Raw genomic sequence first — 27525 nt, forward strand, 5'->3', positions numbered from 1 at the left:
CTTGATCCAGTTGCAGATGTGCACCATTAAATCTTCAGTAAAGACGATGGAGCTTGTGGAGGTGGGGGATATATAGGTGATGAAAACATAATAAAAGAAAGCAGATGGACTTTTTAAAAGGCCGATGACCCGAAGAAATGTGACCATTGCATTCACCAGCTCCATCATTGCACATTTTATACTGGCAATCTCAATGGTTGTACTCAGGCTGGGTGAGTATTCAGTAGTCGATTACAGGTGTTCCAGTATAGGAGTTCTTGCTTTTACAGTTCTTAAATATTACCATATGCTGATAAAAACCGTCATCATCTGCCAGACAAAGCCCTTCACCGCCTGCTCACTTACATGGTGCTTTTCAGTCTTTTGTAAGGGACACATTATTCCAGCTGACCCTCTCATTTGAGAAGAGGACCTGGAAAAAAAAAAAGTGCCGTCCTTTCTCAAAGTGCCCCATTGAAAAGAACAAAAAGGCACTACAGTATCACTCCGTATTCGCCCGCTGAGGTTGTCAGTGGACCTGTGATGGTCTGAAACCCTCTCTAACGCCACGTGTATGAATCAATGGAAACACGCACAGGACCAACGTGCCTGTACATGAGGAGAATATCTTCAACCGCTTGAGGTGTAACCACACAAAGACCTGTTCAATGAGTGGTGGACAGAGAAACGTGGCAAAGTTACATTTCACACGCCCTTAATGCCAATGTGGCAGTGTTCCTCTTAATTCCCCATAGTAAGATGGCAAGCCCAGGCTGCACCATGTTGAGCTATGAGGACAGAGCACAGAGGGGTCTTCACTGGAAATCATCCCTTACCAATACAACTTTATCAAATGGAAACAATTATTGCTTGCAAAAACAATTCTTATAAATGTTCAATTAAGGAGAGCACAAAAGACAATTTGAATATTTTTTGACAAATTTCACCCCCTTACACAATCTTCATAAAAGTGCACTTAAGTGCCATTAGCTTGCCAAGGAAACAGTTGTCAATATAAAATAGTGCTTGTTTCTTGTTTTTGTTTTTTTTGTTTGATTTTTTGTTTCGGTTTTTTTTTTTTTTGTCTCTGGTCTGGTTTTTGTGCCCCAGTAGTTACAGTATGCAGGTTGAGTTGTCCATCCTGTTGGAAGGGAATGGGGGTGGTGACCCCAGCGTGCTGGTTAAGTGCTTGGTGCGGTGGTTCCTTGCTGGTCTGTCCTGTCACCTGCACTCCACTGACAGCCCAGAGTTCTGAGAGGAGGAGGATGAGGATGACACCGGAGGGTCAGCCAGTGTCAGCATGACTGCTGCAGTCAGTGAACTGGAGGACGGTGAGGAGGAGGAGGAGGACGAAGAAGAAGCGGCTACTGTGCCTGTGAAACAAACAGGATTTGGTTGGGGTCAAACTGTAGATTGGAGCAATCTTAGCCTCATTATGATAAAAGTGTTTGCTATGTGGACTTTTATGTGATGCTAAATTAAAATGAGCTGACCAAAATTAGTTCTTAACAGATACATGTTTGCTAATTTCTTTTAACCCGGTGTCCATTAGGTTCAGCCGAGCACAGTCTCTGAGTAAAAGGTAACTCAGCCAAACCTGAATGCACAGACTAAATTCAGGGTGACTTGCACTCACTGAAGACAACATTCGATCCAAAGAGCACTGCATGAAAACATCCATAAATCTTAAAACTCCTTTCTAAAAATGTTCTCTAGATGTACATTTCCACTGACAGTTGTCTGCTGATGTCTGATTTGGGACACTTTTGACTGCAAATATTTTGCAAGTGGAACAAATATGAGCAGAACAAAAGCTGTGGGCCAGTTTTTCGAGACTTGATTTAGTAATTTGGGCGTCAGTCTGTTTGTAAACACGATGCAAGACAAGACACGACAATATGGAAATGTTCCAAATCCTAAAGCACGTCTATTCTCTGAACACAAGTAGAAATCAATTTTTAATTAGCAAAAAAAAATATATATATATCTGACAACATACTAGATAGTATAAAAGCACTATAAGCACCACGAGTGCGTGACAATACAGAGACAGTCTCATATTCTCTAAACATGAGAGTCAGAGAATATGTCTGTTTGGTACAACTTCATTTAAATCTTTTTTTCAATGAAAATAAAATATAGAAACATTTAAAATATATTTTTTTTTGCACATCCTCACATTAGACCCAATTTTTGTAATTCAACAAAGAGCTGACTCACTTTCCCGTTCTTTTTTCTTCATGCGTTTTCGTCGTCGGTCAATAGAGGCAACCTCGGACTTGAGGGAGAGGTAGTGGTTCCTGATGTCCTGCAGCTTTTCCTGAAGAAATGAAATCCTCTCCAGGCTGCTCATTTTCTCCAAATCAGCTAAGCCCAATGTAAAGAATATTTATTTAATCATCATCATTTTTATTATAGGGTCAATTCAAATTCAACTATAGCCAAAAGAAGGAAAGACTGTTGCTATAAAATGCAGTTTTTGAAAAAAAAAAAAAAAAAAAAAAAAAAAAGATTAATTTAGATTTAATTAAAATTGTGATGTTACTTCTTTTAAACGAGTCTTTTCAATCATCAATTATTTGGCTGTGTGACACTTACACATCTGGAAGCTCCACTTGTACACACGTGGCGATCTTCCATGGTTGTCTCGGTGCTGGCCGTGGTCAGCATCACCCTGCTTGTGGTACTTATGGCTCGAAGGGGGAGACCGTCCATGACACTTGGGCGAAGTGGCCGTCTTCACGTCTGAGGCGTTGCTCTTCGTGGCAGTAGATTTGGCAGCGCCCTCAACCACAGACTGGTCCTCACTGTCACTGCTGTTGGCTGAGAGATGACAACCAGATTTTGAGAAACGTGGACGACAATCGAGCAAAATCGGATTTCAAATCAAATCAAATCAGATTTATTTGTATAACGCCAAATCATAACAAAGTTACATTAAGGCACTTTACATATAGAGCAGGTCTAGACCAAACTCTTTATACATTTATTTAAAGAGACCCAACAGATGAACCAGGCTCAGGGGGGGCGGCCATCTGCCTCGACCGGTTGGGTTGAGAGTGGGAGAGAGAGAGAGAGAGAGAGAGAGAGAGAGACAGGCATTGTAGGGGGGGGGGGTGTAGGCAGGAACATGTTGGATTGTAGGATTTCTCTAATATGTCAGGAAATGAGTGAAACTTGGAACAGAAATTCTGCAGCTGATAAAAGATGATGCCAGTACTAGAAACAGGAAAGCAGGGAGTCAGCAATTCATTGCACTGCTCCTTACCTGTTTTCCTATTCTTTTTGGGAGGCACACCTAGGCTCTTGCGGTTTGGCTTGTGTTTCTTTGAGGCTCCACCTGTCTGTGATTCTTTCTGCCGCTTCTGACTCACAGATGCTACAAAGGAACATAGAAGATGGTAAGGAAATAGGCAGGTTGTGAAATTTATGAGTTACCCATGTGTACTTCTGTAATATTCCACTCTGAATAAAAAAACAAAAAAAAAATAAGGAAGTCTCTGTTTGAAAAATACATCATGTACGTTTGCTGTGACTATGTACCTTTGGACTTCTGCTCACTCTCCTGTTGGCTGCTGCTGCTAAGCTCGAGGCTGCAGCTGCTGCTGCTGTTACAAGAGAGGCTGACGTCGAACACCTTTGAGGGGGAACCTGCCCCCTCATCCTGAGGGAGGTCTTGCAGCTCAACATCCATACACTCCACTTCCACTGTGCTGCTGTCCGTCTCGCTGCGCCCACCTGTTGCCTCCTCCTGCATAGGCCCTGGGGGAAGAGTGTCAGAAACTGGCTCTGAAGGCAAAGCAGGAGGTGTGGATGGCGGCAGAGAGGAAGGCTGCGCTTGAACCGAGTCTTCTACAACGCTGCCTCCTCCTGAGGGGGATTCTGGCGTAGTTGGCGGTGTGTTGAGTACTGAGTTGCTGCCACTGCTTGGAAACTCCTGCAGTTTGTCGTTCTCCATCTGCTCCTCAGAGGCTTCATTCTCAGGTCCTGCGTCCTGTTCGATGTTTGGCTCCTCTAGGCATGAGGGTACAGGTGGGGGAGGAGAATTGGCGGCCTCTGTGTCTGAGTCAGAGAACAACTCTTTGAGCGTTTTCTTTGGCCACTGGGCCTGGATGCTGGACCACACATCCTTTTGTCCTTTGGAGCGGACAGCAGGCCTTTCTTCTGCATTTCCGGACGTCTTGGCCCTCTTTTCAGGAATCTCCCAGAAGCCGGCTTGTCTAGCAGTTTTGGTCTTCTCCTTCATCCCATTGTACTTTTTAGAAGGTGAGCCTTTGGACTTTGGGCGGCCTCTCTGACTTTCCTCAGCCTGGGTATCAGCCTGAACTGCACCCTCATCATCTGAACTGCTGTTAGATGAGGCCCCCCTCTCCTCCCCAGGTCCGGAGGCTCTTTCTTCCAACTTCCTGGGAGAGCCTCCAGGTAACCAGTCAGCACTCCTGGTGTTCCTTGTCTTGGCTTTGGATTGGCCTTTTGGGGTCCTCTCCGCTGCACTGTCAGATTTCCTCTTCCTGGTGCTCACCTCCCCCTCCAACTCAGATTGACTTCTGCGCTTCGCAATGTCTGCGCTCTCAGTGCTGACTAAGTCCTGGCTCTTTCCTGAGACCGAAGAAGGTTTGGACCCTTCGGGCGGAGAACCGCTCTCCCAACGCTCGGGAGCTTGCGCCATCTCTGTTGGGGCCTTCTTGAGGCTGCCTCTGCACCCTGGGTGATCCTCATCATTGTGCTCTCCCTCTTCATCCTCGTGCTCGCTTTCGTCTGTGGACATCTCCGAAGCTGAGGCAAACAAGAGAGAGCAACTGTTAGTTTCAGGAGGACACTAACAGACACAGATAAGCCACTTCAGTCACAGTCAAACAGTCCTAATCTGCTGTATGTGTGTGTGAGGACTACAGGCTAATGAGTGTTGCTACCTTGGAGGCCATTGAGGATAGATGTAATTTCTATAGACTTGACTGGAGACTGCTGAGTCCCTTTGTCCTCACCCTCGTCCAGCTTGGAAAAGACATCCTGACTCAGGCCACATTTGGAGCGTGGAACGCAGTTGGTGTTGGGCGAAGGGCCGAGGACTTCCCTGTCATTGAGCCTCTCCAACCGGTCTCTCTCCCGCTCCGCTTTGTTCTGTCAGAATTTTAACAAAGTCAGCGATTCACTTCGTGACACCATACGCTGAAACAAAAAGAAAAAGTGCCACTGTTCAAACTCGTACCTTTATTTTTTTGCGGTGCTTTATTTTTGGTACATTCTTATTGGCTGGGCGCACAATCTTGTCTGCTTTGATCCATTCATCGTATCTAAAAACAAAATAAAAATCAAGTACAAAAGACAAGAGACAATTTCATCGTTGAGGTCTTTGAAAGTGGCTCAAAAAAATTAAATAAAATAAAATCTCTCACACCACCCACCACACAGACACCTCTACTGTCTGACTCCAACATGTTGCTGTGACACAATAAGCCTCAACAGCAAAAAGGAAGAAGTCCCATGGTGTTATGTGGAAAAAAGACAAACCTTTTACGATGAAGAAAGAAACAATATTAACACCGACCACCACACAAATCATATTCAACAAAGTTCCAACAGTACCAAGGGTGCTACTTGTGTCGTATGAGGAAAATGAAAAGTTTCACGACATCACACACGACAGACACAATGCAGAGAACATCCCACTGTCTTTTATAGAGTGCTAGAGGACCACACAACAACATTAAGACAATGAAATGCTGATTGCACTAGTTAACCTCTGTGTCATGGTTCCCTAACACTCTACTTAACACTGCATTAACCCTGACCCACTGGGGAGGGGGGAGAGGGTTGAGAGGTAGAGGTGAGTGTAGCAGCACTTTGTTTGGCCTTGTCAGAGAGATTCAGAGAAGGGAAGCTCACATTAAAATAGCACATCTGAAAATTGCTTGACCACAACCAGTTGGTTATAATTGGTTAAAAAAAATAAATAAATAAAAAAAGAAGAAAGTTCAGTCTGTCTGTAGATTTTGCTAAGAGACAGACAGCTGGGGGACAGACAGACAGGGGATTCAGTCAAAACTGAGCGAGGGAGGATGAAGAGTGATCCACACCAACCCAAAACTCAGTTCTGTTTCTGCCACTAGATGGCCCAGTGCTCTCCATAATCAGAGTGCTGAGTATGGGACTGGATTAGATGGAGCACAATTGTGAGGAAGGGATGTGTTACTGCTGCGGGGATACCCATGTAGAGGTGATCCCCTGAGCTGAATTGAAGGTTAAGAGATGTTTTGTTTGTTTGTTTGTTTTTTTTTTGTTTTTTTTTTTTAGGGTGAATATAGACGTTAGGTGATTTCTCCCCAGGTCCTGTCTTACCTGACGTTCCAGCCACAGTAGTGCACCAGGTAGAGCACCTCTCCCCCCTCCACGTCTGCCTCTTTCACAGTGGCCTCGTACGTCTTCAGATTGCGGCCTCGCCCATACCTCACCTGCACCTTCATCCCTGGGGGGTAACACTCAAACTCCTCCCCCTCCTCCCCCTCCTGACTGCTGTCATCCCTGCAAGAAAAACAGTTCAGCACTTCCTGGCCCTAGGCTGCCCCCATTTTCCCCACCCACAGCCACCCCTCCCCACTCTTTGCCTGCTGCTTGAACTCCTGTTGTCTAATTAATTTGCTCCAGTCTTGCCTGCCATGTCCCGTTACAACACTAAGCCCTTATCTGTACAGAAACATGAACTTCCCATTTTTGCCCTGGTCCAGTGTAACCTACAGCAAACAACTGGCTCATTTACAGTAAGCCAGACAAAGAACAGTGCAGCAAATAAAACATCATTCTTTCATGGCAAAAATCAATCATCTTGCATGGGAAATAACTCTGTTATATCTAACTAACCCAGTAATCCACACAACAACATACTTGGGATTCTCATTCTCACACAAGCACACACAAACTGTAAGAAAAAAAGCAGCCACAAGGAGGAGCTAGAGGGAAACAGTCAGGAGATGTCGAAGCTTGAGGGTGTGTGGGCGGTGCAGTGGTGCCAGTAATTGGTTTAGGTGCAAGGGGCCACAGGGGCAGGTTAGCACGGCAAAGCACAACTGGGACAGGCGGGGCCGGCAACAAAAAGCGAGACCACAGCATTTGAGAGGAAGCGCGGCTGCAGGATACCACTTCTCTACCCCTCACAGAGGTCCACAAGAGTCCCCCCTAACAAACCCCCAGTGACCTGACTGCTCCTCTGGCCCGAGTGTGAAAAGGAGAAATTGTGACCGCCAACCTACAACTTGGGATGCACTCAAGTGCAAGAAGCCAACTGATGTTAACAACTCGCTGCACTGTAGTCAGTTTCATTGACCACCTCCACGCCGCAGTGATAATGTGGCCATGAAACACAAACGAGCACAGGTAGGTTATTACAACACGCACACACACGCACACACACGCACGCACGCACGCACGCACAAACACACACACAGATATTGCAATAATTATTCAGAGAATAATCTGCAGGCTTTCATTTTCAAACAAACAGTTGGTTCCAGATTCTCAAGTGTGTCAATATATTTAATATTTTGGGGACAGAACGGACGTTATCTTTTATTGGGCGTTCTTTACTGTTGCTTTTATAGACCAAACGAATGATCAATTAATAAAAGGAAAAATGCCCAGCAGATTAATCAATAATGAAAGTAATCATTAGTTCAAGCTATACAATCCTAAAATCTGTATTCTTCAAAACCAGAGCAATGAAACTTTAATCCAGTTGTATTATTATTCACCGCAAAGAAACTTTGGAGTCTCTTTTTCATCAGAGCTGTAGCTGAGTATGCTTCATCAGAAGAAAAAGGTAAAATGCAAATAGCACTCAGGCAGCAGCTTAACAATTACTGCAAAACAGTAGTTTCTCTCTATATCATTAATTACCATAATTGATTTAAATTAAAAACATATTTCTCTCATTTAAGTGCACTGTAAACTAGCTTTATTGGTTGCACAAAAAGTCTGCTACTGGAATTAGAATGTGGTCCAGGGTAAAGGCTAGGAACATCACACAGGTTTGATATCATGAGGAAAATGGAGCTGAGGGCCCTTGGACCGCCACGGCACCCATGAGGACCAATCACAACCCAACAGGACCATCAGCAAGTCCATAGTTGATGGTGATTGGTATTGTGCCATACTATAGTGTTCCCGCAGCCAAGGGGAATTGAAAGAAAAAGAAAATAAACTACACAGGGAGGGAAACCAAGAGCGTATCAGGAAATCCTACAGTTGTAGAATTCACAGTTCTTCAGTTGGAGACAAAAAAGCAGCAGAGCAGTAAGCAGCAAACTAAGCATGGCGACACTTAACTCTCTCAATGTGTTTTCTAGCTGGTCCCAAGTAGCACAAACAACCTGAACTGGAGGATGAACAAACACAGGTCTAAACTCAACAGAGAACGCTGGCCTACAGGCTCCAGACAGGAAACAGTAGGGGGAAACGAGGCGTCTAACTGAGACCAAACAGTCCGACTCCCCAGAGCAAACATTCATCAACACGCTAAGTTCCCTTTTTCCTCTAAAGGTTACTGCCTCTGAAGCGCTATCTTGCATCTAGTGCACTAATGCATTGGTGACAACACACACACACACACTCACACACATGGAACATTTAATAAAGCTGAACATCAAAAAGCCAAATAAGATGGGAGAGGGAGAGAGAAGACAGGAAGGCGGGTCAGAGGAGACAGAGAGTTTAGGAAAAGGGGTTGATATCAAGAAGAGCACAGTCATGTTGTGTGCATTGAATGAGTTGAAGCTGGACACGGTCAAACAGTCCCAGCCAGGGACAGGGATGAAGAGAGAGAAAGAGAAAGAGAAAGAGAGGGAGAGAGAGAGAGAGAGGGAGAGAGAGAGAGAGAGAGAGAGAGAGAGAGAGAGAGAGAGAGAGAGAGAGAGAGAGAAAGAGAAAGAGAAAGAGAAAGAGAGAGAGAAAGAGAAAGAGAGAGAGAGAGAGAGAGCACAGCATGACATGCCAGGTGAAAGGTAGCAGTCAGGCTTTGGTGCTCTAAGATGTCTCTGCCAGCTGATTCCGACTAAGCCGCAAGAAATAATAATAGCACAGAGGGCGGTGGGTAAGAGCTTAGTTAAGAGGAGAGAGGGAGAGAGAGAGAGGGAGAGGTAGAGAGGGGGGGGAGGGAGAGGGAGAGAGAGAGAGAGAGAGAGAGAGAGAGAGAGAGAGAGAGAGAGAGAGAGAGAGAGAGAGAGAGAGAGAGAGAGAGAGAGAGAGCGAGAGAGAGCGAGAGAGAGAGAGAGCGAGAGAGGAGTGCCGGCCTCTCTCTGGTTAGCAGGTAGAGGTGGTTTGTGGGTATATTGCGTATTAGTATCATTAAAGTCAAAAGGATTGTTACTTCTCATCTGCTAATGGTCTTTTAGGTTTTTGCTGCCACCAAGCAAAGTGAAGTGCTTTTGTCTGAACAAACTTTGAGTGACGGCCAAATGAAATAACACAGCCCGTCCACACAGGAGCCCTGCGTGGAGGAGCTGTGTTTGTGCCATGAGAATATTATTTGTTTGTAGATTTTTTGGTTTTCTTAAAAACCACCCTGGTGGAGGGACCATCGTTTCAGAACACCTACCCAGAGTTGTCCTTGCTCTCCTGCTCCTCGTCAGGCTCGTGTTTCAGGCTCTCAGCTCCGAGATGGGCCGTCGATGAGCCCTCGTCTGCGTCTCCCCTCTGGGCGGCATCATCTTCTTCGTCTTTGTTTGCACTGTCCTTCGCCTCAGCTTTCGTCGGTTCGGCCTCCATTTTGTTTCGCGTCAAATCGGGTTTCTCCTCCTAAGGCAGAGGAATGTTTTTAATATAAACACGTGGGAGGTCTGCAGTTATTCAGTAATCAGGTTTGTTTTTTGCATGAAAACACAATAGAGGAAATTCACCTTGCAAACGACAGATTGTGCACTGCAAGGCTCTCCGTCCACCTGGGCTTTCTGTTCCTCCGAGCTGGAGGATGCGGGAGCTGGGACTCCTGCCTCCCCTTCAGACTTCACCTCCCCCTTGGGACCTTGCTTCAAAGGGAGGTCCATCCGGAAGGTGATGGCGGTGGAAGTGCAGTATTCCTCAAATCCATACAAGTACCTGCACATCATAACATCACATTTCTCATCAAGATGCAGCCAGACGACTTTCACTTTGAACACACCTGCACTGCTTAAAATGAGTCTTACAAAGACAAAAATTCAACTGGCTCATTTGGAAGGAAAGTACATTTAATGTAAATTCAACAGTAGAGCAGGGAACAGATTGCATGTCAAAAAAACTGCAACAAAAGCTGCAGATAAAAGCTTGGAGGAGCTGTGGAGGCAGCACCTGTACGTACTTGCGGTAAGCACATTTGACATTGTAGCCAGCGGCAGAGTTAAGCACAGGGATCCCTAGATCTTGATAGACCTGCTTCCAAATGGCGCCGCTGTCAATCTGCTCAGATGTGGACACAGAAGGACAGTTTTGTAGTAAGTCAATATCAGAAGAGATCATTCCTGACAGAAAAAGACAACCGGTCTTGGTCTGGAGCAGCACAGAGAAGAACTGCAACTCACGTTGTCAAAGCCTCCAAGCTTTTGCACCAGCCTGTAGAGCTTGAACAGGTTCAGGTTCCTGTAGCCCAGAACTGGCCGTTTGTTGATGGGGGTTCCTGAGCAGGAAACACACAGAGTGCGTTGACACGACTGGCACACAAACATACAATTAAACAGTGAGATGGAGCTGCATTCGTTTGGTGCTAAACCTTTCTGTGAAGCTACCAGCCACCACTTTTCAACAGTGATGTAAAACTGTTCAAAGTGTCAAAAGAAAAGAAAACGCTGTATCGATTATTTTTGTATATTAATTTGTATATTCAGACTGCATAATTGACAATCTGATTATTGCAGTGAAGTGAATGAATGAATAAAGTGACACACGAAGGAAACGATTAAATCAAATAAAGGTGCTCCTCAGAAAACAAAGGAAAAAACAGTCACATTTTATGTCTTGTTATAAAATCAATTTTGAACAGCATATTTTTCTTTCAATCATTTTTTGGCCTATATTATTGTGAAAGGACAATGTGTAGAGACAGGAAAGGGGACAGAAAGAAAAGGAATGAGATGCAGAAAATGCAGCTCAGATGATCTGACGCTAACTGCTCAGGTAATGGGACACTTGTCAATCTTAATTTCCAATCAAAATTAGAATTAAGAGTCAACCTTTTTTCTAACATCTGGTGCTAGTTGGGTTCATTTTGGTTCAAGCTGCACCGACACAAAAACCTGTTTAAGAGGAATGAGGTGTGTCTAATGATGTGCACTGTGGCCTCACCCCTGTCCTCCATGAACTTGTAGAGCTGCTGCAGAAAGTTCTCCCGTTCCTCTGGGAATGGCTCCACTTCCTCCTGCAGACAGGAAACAAATTTGAAGATGTTTTTCCTTTTTTTTCCCCCGTAACTCAGAGGTTGAAGCGATAAGAGCATGTGTGCGGCTTCTCTCCACTACCTCCTCTTCCTCGCCGCTGGCATCTTCCTCCTGCTCTTCCTCTTCGTCCTCGTCGTCTTCCTCGCTGCTGGAACTCTCCTCTTTCACTTCTGTCTTCCAGTTGCTGGGAACAACCAGCTGCTGCTGGAATTCGAATGCTGCGTCCAGTGCTGTCAGGCGGAAAATGTATTATAAAGTATGAGCCACACTCTGTAAGCGCTGCCCGCCGTTCCCCACTGCTGTTATCTGGCAAACTGAGCTTGTAAAACTCAAACTGGGTCATTTTTCAGAGGGAACAATTTCCAGGCTAAATAAACAAAGATAAGAAATGAGCAGATGTTTGAATCAGATTGCTCTTCACATCTTGCACACAAAGTATAAACAACCCATATTTCAAGGAAATAAATCCGATGAATCAGCTGAACTAAACGCTGATAATCTAACTTTAAGACTTTGCTACTGTTATTTTGACCTCATAACATTTGCCAGTGTGTTTGTGTACTCGTGTGATACCAGTGGTGACCCAATCAATAAATCAATATTTCACAATGACAAACCAAAAAACAGATTATCATAATTGTTTGCAGAATGATTGAACACAAACTGAAATATGACATTGACATCAGTATTCTGACCCTTTAGTCTGAATCCAAAGGGCCCTGGGTTGGGGCACTTTTGAATTTTCATGGGTATGTGAGGAGCTTTGCAGACCTGGATTTGAGGATTTTGTGCCATTCTTTTTTCCAGATCCTCTCAAACTATTTCAGGCTGGATGGAGTCTGTTCTATTGGGTTCAAATCAGGACTGCCTCCTGTTGCTGTGTTATAAGGGTCAAAAATGATCTTTGACATTAACACAGAGAAAGGCAGCATGAGAAGCGTTCAGCAGTGTTATCACTGAGGCAGAGCAGGAGAGACTTTCAGCCACACTGTCACAGGTGGGTTTAAGCAGCATTTAACTACCTTGGCAGATGCTTGTTTACACTGATGTAATGCGGCAAATATCAGAGTTGTGAGTCAACCACCTGTGAATACCAAGACTTGGATAACACAAAGCCGCTTCCTAGCTGTAATTATGAGAAAGTGAGAGCTGTGCAGCAGAAAAAAAAAACAAAAAACAAAAACACGCAATGTATAAAAAGCCTGGTGATGACTTAAAATAAAAATAGACTTGACAGTGACAGGCGCTCTCCACCGCTGCATTCCCCAGAATAAAAACAAAACTTCTCTTCAGTCTGCCTTTCTGCAAACCACTCTCACCTTCGAGTGGGTTATGAAGATCTTAAAGCTCCATTGCAAACTCACCTGGCTTGAGACCTGCATCGGCTTTTGGAGGACAGTCGGTGTTCATTTCACGGACATCTTTTCGCAGCACCATGTAACTGCACAGACAGACACTCTGATTAAAATGTGGTCACAAACAACAGTGTGGATGATGGTGTTGTGAATATTCTTACTCCAAGTTTGGCTCTTGGGTGTGATTGTAAGTAAAATCAGTTAGCGAGCCAACTATCCACAGAAGAATTTATTTTCCTGCAACAAATGGGCCAATTATAAAAGTAAAATGTACAGCAGAGAAAACTAACCACCCTGAAATCTTATTAATTAAAACACTTGCAGAGACAGAAGTGCCCTCTATACTTCGGTTTCCCACAACAACCTCCAAATGTAAGTAAATATGAAAAGCTGTGATTGCATTGATAGTGCATTTTCTTGCAATGTCTCTACAGCAGCTGGACAAAGCGTCAGTGATTTGGCAGATAGATGGATCAGTGGAGCTTGTAAACTGAAAGCAGCCAGAGGCTTGGAGAGACGATTGTCTGTGGGATTCTCGGGCAGCTGAGCTGATTGAACGACTAGACTTGCCACCTAGTAGGGGTTCATTGCAGCTAATCGAGCTAAGAAAAAAAAAGCAACTTCATTCAATCTTGTTTCCGATTGGTAGCCATTTTTTTTTCATTGTATTTTTAGTGGCTTTCCAAACACACCTGTGTAAAAATTATAATAACAAAAAAGGCGCAAAGTTTGTTTTTCATCACTGTGAGGCACAGTCAAGCTAAATACCAATAAATGCATGTTAGCATTTACTAATTAGCACTAAAACAGCTTACACTGAATGGGAAAGTGGCCTCTGACTATAGAGCCCACTGTATGTATATATAAACGTGTGACTGACTCAAAAACTGATGTAATGTCACCAGCGTTGATAAAATATATGTTTAATTTATTAATCAACTAATTGTTTCAGTTGTAAATGTGACACAGAATTTGTAGCCTATGTTTGTTTAGTCGATTCTGAAAGTTGCACATTTACGCACAACAATCCAGCTGTCTCTCTGTGCATGTCAGTATCGCTGACAAGTTTGAGGACAAGCCCCACCACCCAAAAAAAAAATAGAGGAAAAAATAGTAACAGCTCCTGTTTCCATCGTTACTACAATAACCAGATCTGTCTAAATAAGAATAACAGTTTCCTGACGACTCCTGTCTCCCCTCTGGATGTGACCTTGTTTCGTCTGAAATGTTTTCCAACACCATTGTTTTTGAAAGTCATGCTGAACAGTTATCGCTAACAATCCCAAACTCTCAGGGGGAACGTGAACACACTGACTCCAGCACAGCGCAGGCGAGGTCACATGCTTTATGGATGTGACCCCTATTCAATAAAAAGAAAAATATATCATCATAATCTCACACGGAGCAGGAAGGTTAGAATAACAGACAAGAGGCTGGCATACATGATAACGCCTAATAAAATTTTTTCTTTGAGTGGACAAGCTGGAGCAAAATTAGATATGTGGTTAGAAAGCTTTTTCTCTGTCTTAGTAGTAACTAATCTCTGCAGGGACCACTCGGATCAAACTGTAACATAACACAAAGTCGAGGCTGATGGATCAGGCTGATACATCACATCACACACACGAGTAACAGTAATGATCAGCCTTTTTCATCGTTGTTATTCCCACCACATAAAAATCAAAAGACTGAAGCAAAATAAACCTGAAAATCTCATTAACAATGATATGGATTTTCCGACATCTTACATTACTATTTCTTGCGTCCAAGCCCGGATACACTATGCTGATTTCAGTGAGAAGACTCAAATTGCTACAAAGCTGAAACGAAAGACTAAGGCGGGTGTGCGAATGTAATTTGCTAGACACAGCATCACAGGGTGCTGTGCTCAGGAAGGAAATACTTCAAAGAATAGGGCTCCCGCACCTTCTGATTCATCATTCTTCATCTTATCCGCTTATTCAACTTTACCCTTTACCTGACTATTAACCAAAATACAAGCAATAACACTTCCTGCTCTCCAAAAATGTGTTCAACTGCAGATCATGGGCCATGGTGCGGATTTGTACAAGACACCTATGAAAGAGTGCATAGTGAAGGATGCTCTGACACCAGTGGAATTCAAGTAGACAGTAAATTTCTTTGGCACAGCAAGCAAACATGGGATTAATCCCGAGTGTGGGCTACAGCCCGTTTCTAAATGGCCAGCTAAGCCTACACTCCTCCTGACTGGATTTATTCCTGTCTTTGTGTTACAGACAAAACAATCTGGCTGTGCGTTTTCCACGCCGTGGGCAGACTGCGGGGAAGCAACACTACCTTTCCTAACTGGTTGAGGACAACAGCAAACAGGAACAGCAATGTCAACAGCGAAAAGCTGCACATCTTTACTCTGGATGGGAAATTACAAAATCTAAATTTGTATTCCAGTAAAGGCATAAAAGCTGTCTTAACTAATTTTGAATCATGTTCTATTCATTTGGTGAATTGCAATTATAAAATGTCAAACTGTGATACAACACTGTAAAAGGAAGAAAAGAAAATGCACCAATATGATATTTGCATAGACCATCCTGATGTTGTGCAGCTGCTATACATCTTACAACAGAGCGCACAAGCATTTCCTTGTGCACATGCATCATCTTCTTGCAAAGGTTCATTGCACATGTATCCCATTAAAACACTTATTCAGGCTCCTGATGGGAGATGTTTTACATTGGCACTTAATGAGAGGTTGATTAATAGACTTAAAGAGAATTAATCAAGGGACAACTTAGGTAATTTATCAGTAAAAATGCCAATCATTAATTTCTTGAAGCTAAAGAAAAGCTTGCTTGCCTCCTCTTCCCTCCCCCACAGCAGTGAATTGAATTGAGTTTATTTTTTGTGGATAAAAACTGCAAATCAGACGTTTGATGATTGAATACGATATAGATAAATAAAATTAAATAAATAAATTATGTTCTCAGTTAATTGACGATGAAAATGTCAGATTGCACGACACAAAAAATCTTCTTTTAATCAATAGTGAATTTTTCACTGAAGTAATTACTCACAATTTTCCATCCTTGAAAGAGCGGACGAAGATGTTGTCCTTCTTCATCGTCACATCTTCATGACAGTCTGGGGAGATAACCTTGTTGCATAGAGACAAGAGACAGTTAATAGGTCAGATGGGGTGGTACTCTGAGTGTGTGTGTGTGTGTGTGTGTGTGTGCGTGTGTGTACGTGCTTTTTTTTTTTTTTGGGGGGGGGGGGGGGGGGTCGGAGTCTGACTGTGGCCTTCAGCAAAAGGCCACGGTGATGGATTATAAAATATGCTGTTGATGAAACAAAGAGAATGAGGTGGGAGAGATGAGGAGTGATCTGTGAGTGAGGTGGGGGGTGTAAGCCCCCTCACAGCATGTGCTGCTGCTGTTTACTGGAGCCGAGGAGCACAACAGCCAGAGTTGTTCCAGTGCCAGGGTCTAACCCAAAGGAGGCAGCACTGCCATTATGGAGATCTGATTTCCAGCAGGACTCACACCCTCTTACAAAACACACATACACACAACTCACACACGTGTGCACTAGCAGCATGACAACATTTCCCTTTCTGAAGCAAATAACCTGCTGCAAATGTAAGCATCAGGCTCCAACATACACACACACACACACAGACCTGTTTCCTTTGACTTTTGTTTAACTGGGCCATTTAAGAGCAGAGCACACTGTTTGTTGCAGATGTGAAACATCTACCAGAGCACGACTCCACCCCTCTGCCATATGGCCACAGTGTAAACAATGATGGGCCACTGTATGATGTGCTTCTCTGGACTGTCACAGGGAGGCAGCATGGAGCTCGGCCCACCACAGGCCAAGAACAACAAACCCTGGAGGCGGGGCAGGGCTGATTACACTATTAAAGAGACAGCTTTCCCCACCCTCTCCTATTCTCTGTCATACTTTTAACACTTAGATAAATAAGCAGCGTCAGTCACAATCTCATTGTGTGCAAACCATAGCTGAGGGTTGAGGCTGGGTGGAGGGAAATGGGTTGGAACAGATTGAAAACATCAAACTAGTGTTTGTGCTGCACAGCTGCACACATCATATTTATTTTTAATCCAAGATAAAACACTATGAAATCCTTCAGACTGCAGAAGTTAGCAGGCTGCTGCTGAGTTGTGCCTTATTTATAGAAATCAGCTATGTAACAACATGCACATTTCTGGAATCTCATGGTGGATGTAATGCAACACTGTAATCCTGCAGCGTGCTGTGGTTACATAAGCAGGCGTTTAGATGAAATAGCACAATACTGAGTGTACCAGAAGACCAGCAGCAGTGCTGGCTGTGTCTTCACAGGCGCAAAGTAGAAAACAGTGAGGGAAGGGAGACTTTTAGCTCACCAGAGCAGGATACCACGTGGTCTTCTTTTTGTCCCCGGTAGCAACCCCCTCCACACAGACCACTTTGCCAAACAGGTCCTCATTCTGCCGCTGATCACTCTCCTCTTCTTCACTGGAAGATGAAGACAGCTCTTCTTCTTGACTGTGGGGGAAGAAAAGGACAGTTTACTAAACAGAAAGGTAAAGTGAGTATATGGATTTTATAATGTACTGTATATTGGGCAATCATTTAAACATCACTACTTAAAATGCCGTTGCAGCTTCTCAGGTGTGAGAATATCCTCATTTAATCAGGACAATAGTCATGTGTAGCCAACATTGACAGTTTGTTTTTCCTGGATGCACTAAAACTGTGTCAGCCTCTATCTCTTAAACTACATTATGTCATCTGTTCTTGAACACTGGGGACCGGTAGGTGTCCCGATCTTGTTGAAAGTGTTGACATTTGACTGAGAAAGTGCAGCCATCTCATCTCCATTTTTAGACAGGAGTTTGGTATCAAGAAAGAAAAACACTCTGGTTGCTCACAGAGCTGCAAAGATATTGGCATTTCGTGTTGAGTCCACACTACATATTTATATAAACCAGTGGGGGGAAATAAAGTCTGCATGCAGGGTTTTCCTCAACATGGAGGATTTCTACTGACCAATCATCTTCTTGCTTACTTGCTTCTTTGGCAGAAAAAACATAAAAAAAATCTCCAACTAACAAGCCGCAGTACAAGAAAACTATTTGCAGACCTTCTTGTTTTATCATTGTGTAGCACAACAAAACATTAGGGTCCACTCTGCTGAACAGCTCACTCATTAGGATCGGAGTATTGACGAGGCAGCTCATTCCCTGCTGCCTGACAGCCATCCCAATAATCAGACAGAGCCCTGACTGCAACGAGGAGACAGACAGCGATCATGTGAGGAGTACCAGCAGGCAAACAGATCCTCCATCCTCTTTTTATGCCTTACTAGGCCTGTTCTGACAACAGCTCTATTGCATATACATACACACACAAATACACACACACACACTGTCTGGCACCACTCAAGACCAGTAATTCAGCCATGCAGCTATTACTACTACAACTACAACAACAACAAAGCTGTGAATTTGCACTTAATGAAGATCCACTGTTGTTTCAAGTCAGATGAGAATACTGCCACCAAGCATATCTGTACACATATCTATAAATATGAAGCCACAGGCGGCACAGGCCTGTGTGATGGAACAATGGAGATATCTATCATCAGTTGATACTTCATCAATAGCAATGTTAAAACTGTTCAACAGAAATGCTACTAGATTCAAGATTGCATGAACAAACGCCAAGCTTGCTCTGTGGCTGGCATACTAACATAGTCTATTATATTCTTTGATAATGGAGCCTGCTATGAGCGACCAAGAGATCAATTAATGGCTCTGTTGTTTGGTTGCACCAACAACTGAAAAATGGAGTCAGGAAAAACAGGAGGGTAGCTGATGTGGAAATGTAGAAAATGGAAAGGTCAGCTGACCAGTCTGGAAGTTTGCTGGCTTCTTTACATCACAAATTAATTCAGGAAGTGCTTTTGTACTACGTTTAATGGGGAAACGAGCCTGATTCCTCCAAAATGTAAAAAAAAAAACCCAACAAAAAACCAAAAAACCAAAACCTCCTAACAAACTGGAAAAAAATAACACCTATCAATACCTTTAAGATATATAAAGCCAATTAACTAACATTTATTAGTAATTTAATGAAACTGTACAGTGAAAATTAAAAAACAAAACAAAAGAAAACATAAATATTAGAACTTTTTCTTTGTCTGGAGCACCAACTTTTTGGCTTTTCTGCTTTCTGCTCAACCTCATGAACATGATGTTACCTGCTGTCAGAAGAATGCTACCCATTTCCCCGTTTCCGGTATTTACCATACCAACACAAGAGTATCTGATTCACATCCGACCTTCAAACAAACAAATTAGCTTGGCCCGCTAAATGTTGCATTACACATTGAAAGATAAGACATGTAACTGAAGCTTAATCTCAATCTGTGCCACATCGTCAGCCCCTGTTCAAAAGACAACTGGTCCAAGGTGCTAATGTGCAGCTGGGAAAGCTCCAAGTCAATATTGCATCAATCTTTAGAGTAATATTGACTTTTCTCTGAGTGCCATTAGCAATGGGTGTCAGAGAATAAGATTATGCAGCAGAGTGTCCTCTTTATAATAGAATGGAGCCACAATTATATTTGGTGCCAAAAAAACCCTCAGCAGCTCCTATTCCCTGATGAAAACTCTGCAGTCGACCAAGAGGAGGCACATCAGAGCATAAAACATCCACTGGAACATTTGAGTCAAAAGGAGGTCAAAAAAAGACAACATTGAGCAGGACCATGACATCTTTTCACTCTCCAAGAAGCATGAGTACATGCACACACCCGAAGCCTAGTGTGATTAAGGAACTGAAAGAGGCGAGTAGACTGTCCTCTCCTGTACCTAAGGGGCTGTTTATGAGGAGATGGAGATGGGAGTAAATCTCTCAGTTCAACTGCTGTCAGTGCACTTAGAAATGGGAGAGCATGTTACTGATGACTGTGGATCAGCAGGAGAAAATCCGTCCCTGCTGGCATCCCAACCTTACGATACATTAAGTTTGATTTCAGCCCTGGATGATGTATGGAGATGGGGGGATACTCACATCGGGTTCGATCGCCGGCCCCGGTTGCCCTTCTTGCCCATGACAGGTGTACCAAAGTGTTCGGGGTTGGTTAGAGGGAGCCTGTCGAGTGTCTGCAGAGGAGAAACGACAGCAAAGAGCCTCAGTGCCACCTTGTCAGACACTAAATTGGAAGACAAAAGATTGATATCGCACACCTAGAAGAAATGCCTTTCATGGGATTTCACCGGTTACAAATAAGGGGATTCACCCAGCACTTCGCTGTGATATCAGTTTACAATTCCTGGAAATATTTCACAGGTGACTGACTAAATGCCATTTTGATATCACTGATACCATACCACCAATTTGATTCATAACCAGCATTTTAATTTACTGAGCACTGTGATTGGCGATGTAAGGGTGACTGCTGGTGACTAAATAAAAACTATGAAATGAGCCCTGTTTCCCTAGAAAGCTGCCACAAACTGCAGGACAGTATGATACTCGCCTCGCTCTCTGCAAAGTGACGTGCTCCTTTCAGGCAGAGAGAGGAACGCCTCAGGGTCTTCTCATCGCCATCGTCAAACACTGCAGAGATGAGAGAGAAACTATTAGGCTGCTGTATGTAGGGCAGGAATCCACCAGCGCGCGCACACACACACACACACACACACACACACACACACACACAGTTACAAAATGTCTGCTTGCTTTATGATATGTTTAAAACAAATTATGCTGGTCTTTTAAGGCTTAGATAGATCCTCCAGCAGGCAGCAAGAGAGTGGCTGCAGCTCAAAGCTCTGCTAGAGCTTCAAGGACCCTCAGGGAGGCAGACACTGGAGTAAATGTCAAAATAAAGACACTTGGGAAAGTGTCTGATGCATTTACTCATATTACATCTCCATTGACTTTTACACAAGGCAGCCACATCACAGAACACTTAACATTCTAATAATAATAATAATATACATCATATTAAAGATGTCCCTCAGCAGCCACAGTGCTCCCAAAGACAAACCCAGATGTACACAAACTGAAATTCCATTATTCATTGCTCAACAATAAGCACTTGAAGCACCTTCAGCTCATGCAGGGTTTTTTTTTTGTTTTATTTTGTTTTCTAGCTGATGAATGGAGAGATGAGTGTTTTCAAGACAAGGGAAATCCCATGGGCACTCTCAAGTGACGAGCAGCTGCAGAGGGACTGCAGCAGCCTCTGCACTGTATGCTTTGGATTATCCAACACAGTAACTGTGTGCACTTGACAAGATGTCATGCTTAAATGAAAATAAGCAACAGTTTTCACACTTAAAATATCCCCCTCCCCCATGCAAAAATTCAAGTACTTTGCTGAATGAAGTTTTGAAATACGAAAATGTGCTGCTTTAATCACTTTCATTTAACTGGAAACTCAAGGTTAGAATTTTGTGGTCAGCCATGTGAAGCAATTTTACAATGTCACATTGAGCTGTAAGAAGCTGTGATCAGCATTTCTGAATTTTCTAAGACCAAAGGATTAAAGTATTGGTCATCTGTTATTGATATTGAATTTATATTACTTCCCTTGAACACATAATATAGATCAGGGGTTTCCGATATTTTCCAACTGTGTATGTATGTATGTGGACCGGGGGGGGGGGGGTGTCACAGCTCAGATAGTGTTGGAGCTTTGTGAAATTTAAACAGGAAGTATGATTTCACTTTGGCCAACCAGCACCATTGATTTACTATGAGCATCATCAATGTGCCCATGAATGTCCACACTGTCTCTGGGTCACTTTGATACTGAAGATAAATTGTGAGAAAGATAAATTCTGCAGTTTGAAGGAACAACATTTTTTGAATCTGATTCCTGAGCAGATTTTGGTTCATTTTGGTTTGTTTGTACCCTCTGCAGCACCGGGGCAGATCACAGCATGTTTGGCCTTGTCATAGGTGATCTTGCCTGTTTAGCTGCACTGTAGTGGGATTTTAGGATTTGGTTTTAGTGATCTAATTGGGATATTATGGATCCTTAAGTGAGTCTCAATGCAAAAATGTAATTCTTAAACATAATTGCAGATCATCAAGATTGTTCCATTTAAGTATTTTCCCCCATCATTTGTTCTTTTTGTAAAACACTTATGAATTTATATTACTTCCCTTGAACACATAAGGTATGCGCAGAATGATGCTAATTTGACATTTCAACGAACAAGCAGCTCGACTGCTTTGGTTAGATTTTATGAATCTGAGCAGTCAGGGCACAGCAGTCATTCTGCTGTCAAGTTACAGTTTATTTATAGAACCCAATATTAAGTCACAATTTCATCTCTAGAGCCTTAACAAAACCCTCTGGCTCGTCCCTCCCCATTCCCATTAGAAGAAACTCCCTGCAACAACAAACTGTAACTTGGAGAAGGAAAACACAAACCTTGACACTTTCAAATTTTCATTGTACACAAACATGGTTTCACAGAGTATCTGTCGGCAGAACACCAGTCTACAGGCGACGGGGAAGAACAAGGGGTTTGCTCTTCTCATTGACTTACCGACAGTGTATATACTGGCATCGGTCAGCTTGTTGATTGTGGCTTCCTGGTAAACTCCATCTTGATTCTTCACCTCTACAACAGCACCCACCTTTTTGGACAGATTGCCATCTGTTATTCAACATGCTGGCAGACTAACTTTTATTCTACTCTATTTATGTTTTTTCCAAATAACTGTGACATGAAAACTTGTGACTTAACATGAATTTCTTTCTACAGTCTCTGTTAGAGAAGTGGTTAACTAGATTGATAGATACTAAAGAAAGCAGAACTAAAAAAAAAAAAAAAAAACATGACATAATTGGGAGTTTAGACATGTTTACAAATAATATAATTAGGTGAATTTAATGCCAACATGTGGGTTTATGAAAACTCAATCTGACTGTTGCTCAACATTGATCTCTTCCATCTTTCCTGCCTTACCTTCAGAGGTCCTTTGATGTTTTCATCATGAACCTCAGCTGTGGACAGATCTGGTTTAAAGGTCACCTGTGGGGGGGGGGGGCATGGGAGGAGAATCAGTAATGAGAATAAACAAACAATTCCCTAAAGGCCTGACCAGGACACATCAATCCTCCACTTCAAATAGGACGTCGGTCTCTGTTAGCATTGCTGGACTTCATAACTGTGACACAACGGTCACACTGATCGACTTCCAGCTGGTCAGGTTTGGTTGCCCGTCACAGGTTTGATGTAACACAGAAATAATGAGCCCTTAGTGTCATCAGGCAGCAGCATGTTGGGGAATATCAAAATGGTCAGATTAATTTCTGCCATTGTGACCGCCAACCAACAACTGTAAAGCAACTGCTGGCACCAACTGGTGGGGGATCTCTGCAGTGAACGTTATGGGGCTACTACCAACTGAGCCTCCCCCTCTCCAACCCATACTCCCTCCCTGCATCTGCAGCCTCCCCTGAGTGAGCCATGGCAGATCAAAATCTGATCACACTGTGGTAATCTTGCATCTGCATGGCAACCTGGCAACGCTGAGTGACAGAGGAGACCAAAAGGCTGGCTCACGCAGTCACGCAGTCACACAGTCACACACACTTGCAGCCATTTACTGTCACAGGTTTTCCGAGGAAGCGTGTGTGAAAAGTGTCAAAGCGGCCAGAAGCACGGAAGCTGTTTAGTATTACAAATGCCCCCTCCTGCTTTATATATATCAAAGTCCTCCTGTTTTGTTTTTTTTTTATAGTTTTACCTGGGGGGGAATTAAAGCAATTTTTGAAAGTTGTGCTAGTAAAATAGTAACATAATTATAAAGGAGAAATAGCTTCACTTTTATTGACTGTGATTTACTTTAGACTTCAACTGCTACACAAGGCCAGGAAAACAGGATGTTAAGTACCTCATCTTAGAGAAGAAGCCTGGAGGTAACAAATTCAGACAACGCTCTCTGGAGCCACTTTCAAATATAACAACAGCAGAAACACCAATCAAAGTTGCTGTGACGCCTCGATCTAGATGATGAATAAAAGAGATGCATATTGTACAATGCTGCTGGATTGGCGGGTCATATAATAAGAGGGGAAGAGAAAGAACTAAAAAAAAAAAAAAAAAAAAGCATTCAATGGCAGCGCTTCATCAGTTATGGGGATAATGACATTCCTGCTCAGTAAAATAAAGGAATCCCTTTCCTCTCAGGGATGAGCAGGAGGCTCCGCTCTCCTCAGACAAGAGGGAGGGGGCTCTAACCATCCAAGGACCCAGCATCAACACCAGACCTCTCTGAAAGCCTCCTTACTATGAGCTCGGATGGAGCAGAGCTGTGTGATTGTATGCACAACCACTTAGACTGAACAATGAATATTAGAAAAAGATAATAAACCATATTTCTGATACAAGTCCAGGAAATTCATGTGATGTGAATGTTTTTTAGTTAACAGGGCATTACATTATAAGATTCCTCCGAACAAAAAGCTTTGATAATACCGAGCTATCCCACCAGACTAAAAAAGGGACATTTTTACTATCTACTACATTTCTGTGTTACACAGAAAGTAAATCTGACAACAGAGGTGTACTCTACAAATAAACAGCAAAAGAATGTGGTCCTTAGCTAACAACAAGCACCCACTGCATTTGTGACAGCTTGGAGAAAATAAACAGCAATTCCAGCTTCCCCTTCTACCTCACACAATGAAGCTGTCCTCTGCTCTGATTTCACATGTTGTCTGGTTTGAAAATTAAAAAAAAAAAGAAGAAGAAAAAAGTCACAATGATTGCTTTAAAGGGAACAACGGTTTGAGCATTAAAAAAAGTTAACATTTGATTTGTAATGATCTGACTGAATTCAAAGTTTCACATCATAGCAAAAGGAGGCAAATAAAAAGCGAGCTGATCGGATTATAACAACACTAAACCATGCCTGAACATACCTGAAGAACCTGGAGAAGCAACAGAGACTCCAAAGATAAATTACTGAACTTTGGATCTATTGAGATAGATTTTAAAATGAAATTCTACTTTTAAAACGTCCACACAAGAGACTGCTCTATAAACATAAGGCAGCACAGTGATGAAGTGGTTAGCACTGTCACCTCACAGCAGGGAGCTCGAACCCCAGAGTCTGTGAGCAGTTTGCATGCTGCCTTTGTGCTTACATGACTCCCTCCGTTCACTCGGGCTTCCTCCCACAGTCCAAACACATTTGTGACTCTAAATTGACCGCAGGCGGGAGTTTGAATGGATGTTTGTCTCCATGTGATGTCCCTACGATCGGCTGGTACCCCACCCTCGCCTCAAGTCAGCTGGGACTGGCCCCAGCACCCCCAGAACGCTGCATGTGTAAGTGGTGTAGACACTGGATAAATGGAATAGCATGTCAGGCCTGTCATGCAGCATTCACTTTTTGACAGAACACTTGTTACTGTGTCAGAGGGTAGTCATGGCGGAGCAGATGCGTGCTGAACCTTTCACAGCTACAGTGCTAAGTGACTTCACAGGGCCCCTCTAGTATAGATCATTGCTGTAATTAACAGTACCACACAGATCTTTTCACAGAGTCTTAAAATCACTCAAAAGACACGAGCACCATGCCATGACCATCAACTTTATTAAACAAGCAGAAAGAGATTAATGAAGCAAAGAGCTAAAGAGGAATTCATTACAGTGGGAGATGCACAGCAACAACAGAATAATTGCCATGTTTCAGTGTTTGTGTAATAGAGCTCACATTCATTTTACAACAGCTCAAAAACAAACCGCACACTCAGCCAATTAGTATGGTAATTAATTTATGAACTGGGGCTATCTTATTAGCTTCATTTTAGCCCCTAATATTTAAACTAAGAAGATCACATAGTACACTTTGCCATGTTGTACGTGCATGAGACAAAACGGCACAATCATTTGATGATTTCAGCTGGTGAGCCAGAAAGGCAGAACATCGCTGCTTTTTGGTCTCTATGGGGGGAACTACAGTGCACTGACTCAGTGAAGCATCCAATCTTTGTTCCTCCCACACTCACACACACAGACACACACTCACAGACACAGACACAGACACATTCATAGACACACACACACACAGAATGAGAGACAAGCGATCTGTCTCTATTGTATTATCCAGATGCTCCAGTCCCACTGGGAACTGAGAAACTGTAGTATGTGCACCGTGCATCCGCAAGGCATAAAATCAATCGGGAAATGTAGAAGCTGAGGACCGGAGGATACGACGGCTACCTGGTGGGATAGGCCATACCCTGCAACTGTCACAGCAGGGCCTCCTGATCAGAGTTTCAACTTGATCAGCTGTACTAACAACCTAAAGCCCTCGGAAGTGCTCTGGCACATCAGCAACACAGCTGGATTTCTAAGAACCTTGGCGATAATAAAATAATCTAATGACACAGGTTTGGTGAATAATTCTAATGTGAATAATGCTTTCAGCCCATCAACCTGGTCTCTACAGTAACATTTTGGTCAGTGCCTTTTAAATGTGGTCATTTCCAATCTAACCACTCCAGGTGTGCAATGAGGCTGAGCAGTGTGATCAAACAAAGATAAGGTCCCCCCCAGCCCTGCTAGCAATCTTCCTTGCACATAAAAAAGACAGACAATACATTTTTAATTTTGGACCCTGAGCACTTTAAAATGTGACTTACCTTGGCCTTGACTAGCCTCTTGGCAGTCTTAATCTTAGCCTCGCAGAAAGCCCCTCGGTACTTGGCACTCACATCAGTCCCTACTGTCAAGTAGGGGGGCTCCTCCAGAGTCTGAAGAAATTACAAAAAAACAAAAACATAAAATCAGTGAGTTTTAAGCATTTTTATTACACATATATATATATTTAGCACAGGTGTATTCCTTTGACCAAGGCAGGAGGGTACACATAGAAGCTTCACACAGTCTAGCCCAGATATGCAAAACCCACCCAGCTCAGTGATTCATCCATGGAAAACACATACCATCTGCTCTGGGTATTGGAAAACAAGCCTCTGAGGGAGCAAACAAAAAGGCCACTTCACTACTGCTTTGATGACTACAAAGAAAAAGCTATCCGAAACACGTAGTACCATCTTGTGTCATCATTGGATGTTTATCAAACCTCCACACACACACACACACATATACCCCTCTCTCCTCAAGAACAGATTTGTGGAGGGTATGGTACAGTGAGAAAACAGACTTTTAGTATGTGTAGGTGAGTGCAGGTGATGTTTGAGGTTCATGTAGTGCAGAGATGAATTTGCTGGGAGTTTTTACCACCCAGGCTGAAGAAAAGGCCTAATATAATTTATATTTAGATATCTTTCTAGAATAAGAGCCAAAATGGGCCATGCTTCCTGCTGACAGGATACATCAAGACCAGCTGCAATATGTCATAATGTGCACTTGACTGCAGGCTTCAAGACAAGTGTTTTGTGAGAAGAACATCAGCTTCTCTTCTTCACCTACAAATTTCCCATTTTTTGCAGTATATTAAACTAAATAACATCTTACTATCTGAATGTATGAAACACATTAAAATGTGTTGCAGGGAATAAAATTTAGAACAATTTCACTTCAGATTATTTAGAAAAATTCACCAAAGATGGATCTAGCTTTCATGTTAAGTTTATTTCATAGACTGACTGCAAAATCCTTACATGTCTCAATTATTAAAATCTTCTCACTGTTCCCACAAGGAGGGCAAAAAGTGTATAGCTTAATAACCCAACTAAAAACTACACCAGCAGATCAGTGAGGAGGAACTAATCAGTGACACCAGCTGCTATAGGCCTC

General features: G+C 43.0%; 1 protein-coding gene across 3 annotated transcripts in view; it reads right to left on the bottom strand.

The window, feature by feature from the left end:
- Nucleotides 1-908: 908 nt before the first annotated feature.
- Nucleotides 909-27525, bottom strand: part of arid4b (AT-rich interaction domain 4B) — a 38222-nt gene continuing 11605 nt past the window's right edge. Inside the window, exons 3-24 of one of the 3 annotated variants that reach the window (XM_029520736.1) lie at nt 26406-26516; nt 22717-22782; nt 22294-22384; nt 20268-20347; nt 19799-19890; nt 17125-17266; nt 15790-15869; nt 12743-12819; nt 11460-11608; nt 11287-11359; nt 10527-10621; nt 10307-10404; nt 9867-10065; nt 9566-9765; nt 6319-6501; nt 5189-5273; nt 4965-5100; nt 3523-4755; nt 3248-3358; nt 2578-2802; nt 2200-2346; nt 909-1352 (exon numbers count right to left, since the gene is read on the bottom strand). In XM_029520736.1, coding sequence (XP_029376596.1) covers nt 1201-1352; nt 2200-2346; nt 2578-2802; nt 3248-3358; nt 3523-4755; nt 4965-5100; nt 5189-5273; nt 6319-6501; nt 9566-9765; nt 9867-10065; nt 10307-10404; nt 10527-10621; nt 11287-11359; nt 11460-11608; nt 12743-12819; nt 15790-15869; nt 17125-17266; nt 19799-19890; nt 20268-20347; nt 22294-22384; nt 22717-22782; nt 26406-26516 — 3825 coding nt within the window. In that variant the 3' untranslated portion in view covers nt 909-1200. Of the gene's footprint in view, nt 1353-2199; nt 2347-2577; nt 2803-3247; nt 3359-3522; nt 4756-4892; nt 5101-5188; nt 5274-6318; nt 6502-9565; nt 9766-9866; nt 10066-10306; nt 10405-10526; nt 10622-11286; nt 11360-11459; nt 11609-12742; nt 12820-15789; nt 15870-17124; nt 17267-19798; nt 19891-20267; nt 20348-22293; nt 22385-22716; nt 22783-26405; nt 26517-27525 lie in introns of all 3 variants that reach the window. The other 2 variants (XM_029520735.1, XM_029520737.1) reach the window with 2 other exon arrangements.

Source organism: Echeneis naucrates, chromosome 15, assembly GCF_900963305.1.
Source record: "Echeneis naucrates chromosome 15, fEcheNa1.1, whole genome shotgun sequence".
In the NCBI taxonomy this organism is placed as follows: domain Eukaryota; kingdom Metazoa; phylum Chordata; class Actinopteri; order Carangiformes; family Echeneidae; genus Echeneis; species Echeneis naucrates.